At 37.8% G+C, this 5,155-nt stretch overlaps 1 protein-coding gene across 1 annotated transcript; it reads right to left on the bottom strand.

The window, feature by feature from the left end:
- Window positions 1-3,123: 3,123 nt before the first annotated feature.
- Window positions 3,124-4,254, bottom strand: LOC111667177 (putative G protein-coupled receptor 139). The gene is made up of 2 exons (XM_023422800.1): window positions 4,176-4,254; window positions 3,124-4,019 (listed from the first exon to the last, which is right to left on the bottom strand). Exons 1-2 carry the CDS (start codon window positions 4,252-4,254, stop codon window positions 3,124-3,126), a joined length of 975 nt encoding a protein of 324 aa, XP_023278568.1.
- Between the last annotated feature and the right edge of the window lie 901 nt (window positions 4,255-5,155).

The following is a 5,155-nucleotide window of genomic DNA, read 5'->3' on the forward strand; positions in this document are numbered from 1 at the left end:
GTTTTTATTGTTTTATTGATCTGATTTGGTCCCCAGAGATATTTCAGAGTAAAGTTACTGGTGGGTCAGTAAGCAGACATTGCAAGGTAACTGGTTTCTGATGGTGAGAGAGAACATTAGGAGAAAACTGTTTTGTCCACATGAAACCACCAAGCTGATCAAACACTAATTGGATTGTATTAGATAGAAATTTTATTAATCCCAAAGCAAATCCAGTAGCTTGTTCAGTACAGACAATACAAACCAGTGTAAACCAAGCAAGTGAAATATTAACTAACGCAATAAAAGGCAAAATAACAACTAATAACGATCAGATGAAGACTATGTAATAATGACTAATAACAAGTGGACAAATCAGTAAATAATAATAACCACATTAATAATAATAATAATAATCATTACATGAATATGCAGGAGATGAAAAGAGGAGCTTGTGCAAGTGTCTGTCTTCTAAACAGTTTAATGCTGTGCCCGACAAGTTTTATAAAAACATTTTAGAGGATAGTCTTCATCACATAAAGACTATTCATTAAATAAAATGAAAGAAAAGGAAATTTAATCATTTTTAACAGCCAAAATCCATTTCAAATATTTCCATAATTCCATGTACAATGATTAAACGTGTATGATTTTGAAAGAGATATAATTTAACATATAACATATTTTGGGGGGCATTTCGGGCTCTTTTGTTTATACAGCCGACAGTGGGGAGACGCCAGGAAATGAGGGGAAAGAGAGACGAGGAATGACATGCACCAATGGTCCCCAGCTGGAAGCAGACCAGGGATGTTTAGGGTCATGGTCTGTGCTTTAACCCCAAAACCGGTGTCTTTTTTTTTTTTAACTCATATTTCCATGTTCGCACCAGGAAGTTGGGCTGATCCACCTCCCTGGTGGACAGTTTCCCTGTTCTTAAACCGGCCACTTTGAGGTTTGTCGCCGTTGTTAAGTCCAAGGGATAACTGAAAGTCCAGAAATTAACCAGCACATTTCATTATATTTAGTTTTTATTTGAAAACAAAAACAATAAACACCAAGAAATATGGACACGATAAGAAAGTAACAAAACCGTATTTTTCGAACAAGCCAGTATTTTCAAAACTGCAGTGTTTCAGTTTGGTGAATTCACCACACCAAAGGAAATTTTAATTCTCCTGCGGTAAATTCTTTCAGGCTCCTCACAGAATTTGCTCTAAGTCTTCATTTGATTTTTGTTTGTTTTTGCCAGGTTTCTGTTTTGTTTTTCTAAGTGATGGACTCAACTTTAACTAAAGCTGTAATTACACAGCCTCAGTTATGTTGTGGTCAGGTCTCCGTGGTGAGCAATCTAGTGTTCCATCTGCAAATTTGCTTTCTATATCATGTTTGTTTGTTTGTTTGTTTGTTTTTTTGAGGATGTTGCTGTGGTGGTAAGCGATGGAATTTGTGTCAATCTGTTGTTCCCCTAGAGGCAATTAAGATTTACTTATAGTTCCCTAATGGTTGGGTAGGTGGATGGAACTCACTTTTTTTGTCCTTCTCACTTTTAGCCGATACTTTCAGGTCGATTTTTTTACTAAAGTCTCTCTGAACTGTATCTTCTTACTGTTCAGCCAGTGATTCTCATCTGAGTCTGCTTCAGGTGCTTTCAGATGGAACTACTTATTTATCCGAAAATATCAGGTATCTGTAAAGGAAACTATACATGAACTAGAACTAGTTTACAGCATTAACATATTGTTTCTGTTGTTTGTTATAATACAACAAATATGGTAAATAGTTTTCGGTAGTATGGTAGTAATAGTAATTATTACACATCCAGTACTGTGCAAAGGTTTTAGGCATTGAGATGTTTAAATTCTTATGCGTCAGAGAATATCCTCATGGTGTTCTGTGATGTATTTTGTACAGCTAGCATCAAAAAGAACTATCTTCAGAGACAAGAAGGACAAGGAGCCCTCCTACAGATGGTCTGACCCTCACAGAGCTCTGATCCCAGCATCATGGACTCAGTCTGGGATCACACTGAAGAGACAGAAGATACTAAGGCAGCCTATAAATCCACACAATTGTGGCAGGTTCTCCAAGATGCTTGGGACAACCTACTTGCAAAGTGTCACGAAAAGCTGTTCCTTTCCTTGAAGCAGCCATTGAGTGAACTGTGTTTGTAAAGGGCCTTTTTCACAGTAGATATGTCAGTTAATATCATCAATGAATCCTTGATACTTTTTTATTGTATTAATGCCTTCTTGTACCTCTAACAATTTAAAATTTAGTTTTTAGGAGAAATAACTGCCCAGATTTTTAACGATTTTTAAAAAAAAACAACAACTTTATTTTCTGTTTGCTAGTCCATATTACTTCTGGGGAAAGAGGCAGTTTTACCTTTTATGCATATCTCTGTGATATTCAGTAATAACCTACAGAAGAACTGATTAGCACATATTGTGGATTAATGAGGCATAGTTGGGGAGTACTTTGTTGTAAAAGATGATGTATGTGGTTTTTGCACAAAAATCGGGTAACATTTATTTAATTATCCATTATTGCAGACCTGGTTTCATAGTCAAAAAAGATAAGAAAAGACATGCAGTATTGTCAATATTTGGTCCTAAATCAAATATTAACAAATGCTAAAAAAATTTAATATCATTGGTTTACATGCATTAAAAATGGAAAATTCTTATAGCCTTTTAGGTTCAAATATGAAACGTATTTTGTCTTCACATAAAAAAAAGGGAAAATAATTTAAAAATATTCAAGTGAAGTACACATTCATTATGCGACAGGTTTAAGTTGACAGGTTTTACACGTTTTGTAGTAAAATCATATGAAGAAACCGTCTTGTTTGTTTGCTCTGAGTCTAGAAACTAATTGCAGGAAATTAATTTTGAAACATAAAACAGTGCAGATGTGTGTCAGGATTGTTTACATGGAGGCAAATCCTCCCATGTAATACAGGGACAGAATGAGTAAAACATAGTAATAAAGAAAATTAAGCTGTGTTTTATGGACTCACATTTAACTGGTTATGATTGCCATGAGATCATTTCCTCTGTTCCCAGACACCAGGCGAGAGCACCTGTACAAACTTCCTCGAGGTCGGTGTCAGTAATTGTGTTTAGTAACAACACGGGGGTTTTTCTATAGCTTTGCTTTCCAGTAGAAAGACACTTGTCTGACACAGGCTAAGAACTCTTGGCGAAACTTAGATTGAGTGCAGACATACAGGTACATGTTGACAGCCGCGTTGCTCAGGCTCAGCATGGTGCCAGTGTCTGCTGCTATATTTATCTGATGGTAGTAATCATTACGATCAAAAGTGTACATGTGAGTCGTGCGGAGGATGATCTGAGTTATAGCACGGGTGACAGACAGCAGCATGAAACTCATGGACACAGTCACTAGAAGCACCACAGATTTTCTCTTCCTGGAGCGCAGCAGGGGCATGACTTTGTTGACCCTGGAGGTCAAATCCGCAGTGATATGAACCCGATTGCTGAGAGAGATGAGGCGCAGAGTCAGGCCATTAAGTGTGAGGATGACGAGGAAGGGGATTATGTAGGCTTGCAGTGTTTGAAACCAAACCAAGGTGTGAATGAACTGAAACGGGGCCTCTGTCTTGTAAATACACCTGGTCTGGTTGTTCACATAGACTGAGGCGTTAGACCAGTAGTAAGGAATGGCACAAAGATGACTGAAGAGGAAGACTGCTGTAATTGTCCATGCTGCACATCTCGGTGTGCAGATTTTAGTTTTCATTTTCCACGTGTGGATGGCGATAAAGCGTTCAACTGTAAACATGACCACCAGCCACGTTGAGGCGTTGTAAGCCCCGTAGTTAAAAATGTCCCTCAGGCTGCACCACGGATCATAACTCCAAAACGGCTCCTGCTGGTGGTACTTGACAGAAAGCTCAAGAATCACAATGAAGATCAGAACAAGGTTGTCAGCCACAGACATGGCCATCAGATAGAAAGTGCTGGACCTGGAGAGCATGCAGCTCCTCCTCCATATGATCAGAAAGGTGATGGTGTTGGCTGAGGAAAGGATTTGTGTCAGTTGAGGCATCTGATGTCTCACATCCAATATTTTCACAATTAATCCATTAAATGAACATTTCTCAATGACATAAGATAGTTTTTGGTGTGAAATCAACAAGCTCTAACTGTGACGCTGAGTTTTGATGTACTTACAGGGGATGCCCACCACTGCTAAGGCAGGGTAGAAAACTTCTTGTAATGTCACCATCCAGTGTTTCTTCTGAGGGCTCATATCCTCTCACACCACAGACGGTGCCACTGCATGATCATCGAAGCCTCTAAGATCAATATGCACCTACAACATGGTCACTCCCACTTCACTGCAACATACAAACCATGGTAGTGTGTCAACAGCATGGAGGTTGATAATGAGAGGGGATGTGTGACATTGTAACAACAAGAAAAGAAAAGAAATTAGGTTTTTGGTGATGTCTATATAGCTCATTTAAATGAAACGGTAGGAAACTTTAACCTGCAGTAATTGATTTTTTTGTCCACTTGGACTTGAGTTTATTGTTTTTGTTTTGTTTTTTTACATGAGACAGTGCACACTATTCACTTATCAATCATACCATTGTACATGTGCCTTGGTTAGCGCAGCAGAATATGGAATATATCAAAATATTGTTTTTGCCACGTCAGATTATGTGGGAAATGGCAGGTTGCTGTCAGTGTTGCACAAGACACTGGTTTTATAACGTCAGTTTAACGACTGACTGTTGTTAGTGAGAGAAATACAGATGTGGTAACACACAACAAACCAACCAGATCACACATTCAACGTTACTGTGGCAAGTATATAAAACAAAATAAACAAAGATGCTGCTATCTAATAAATTCCCACAGTTTTCTAATCAGCTGACTTGGGTTAACAGCTCATTTGCAGCCATAGTACCAACATAACTAAAATGCGAAAATCTTTTTGTTTGTAATAAAGTTACAATAAACACAAGAGAGAGAAAAAATGTAATGTTACTGTGACACACTTTGTCCTAGCAATATTAACTAACTAACAATACTATCAGACAAAACACTAGGAACAAGTTGATACCATTACCAGGAAGTTAAAAGTTAATACCACCATAAATTTGCTGAGCTTAGAGATAATCAGCAAATGTTAACATGATAACACA

Source organism: Seriola lalandi, unplaced genomic scaffold (assembly GCF_002814215.2).
Source record: "Seriola lalandi dorsalis isolate HSWRI2012SDOR001 ecotype SW California unplaced genomic scaffold, Sedor1 jcf7180002054685, whole genome shotgun sequence".
In the NCBI taxonomy this organism is placed as follows: Eukaryota; Metazoa; Chordata; class Actinopteri; order Carangiformes; family Carangidae; genus Seriola; species Seriola lalandi.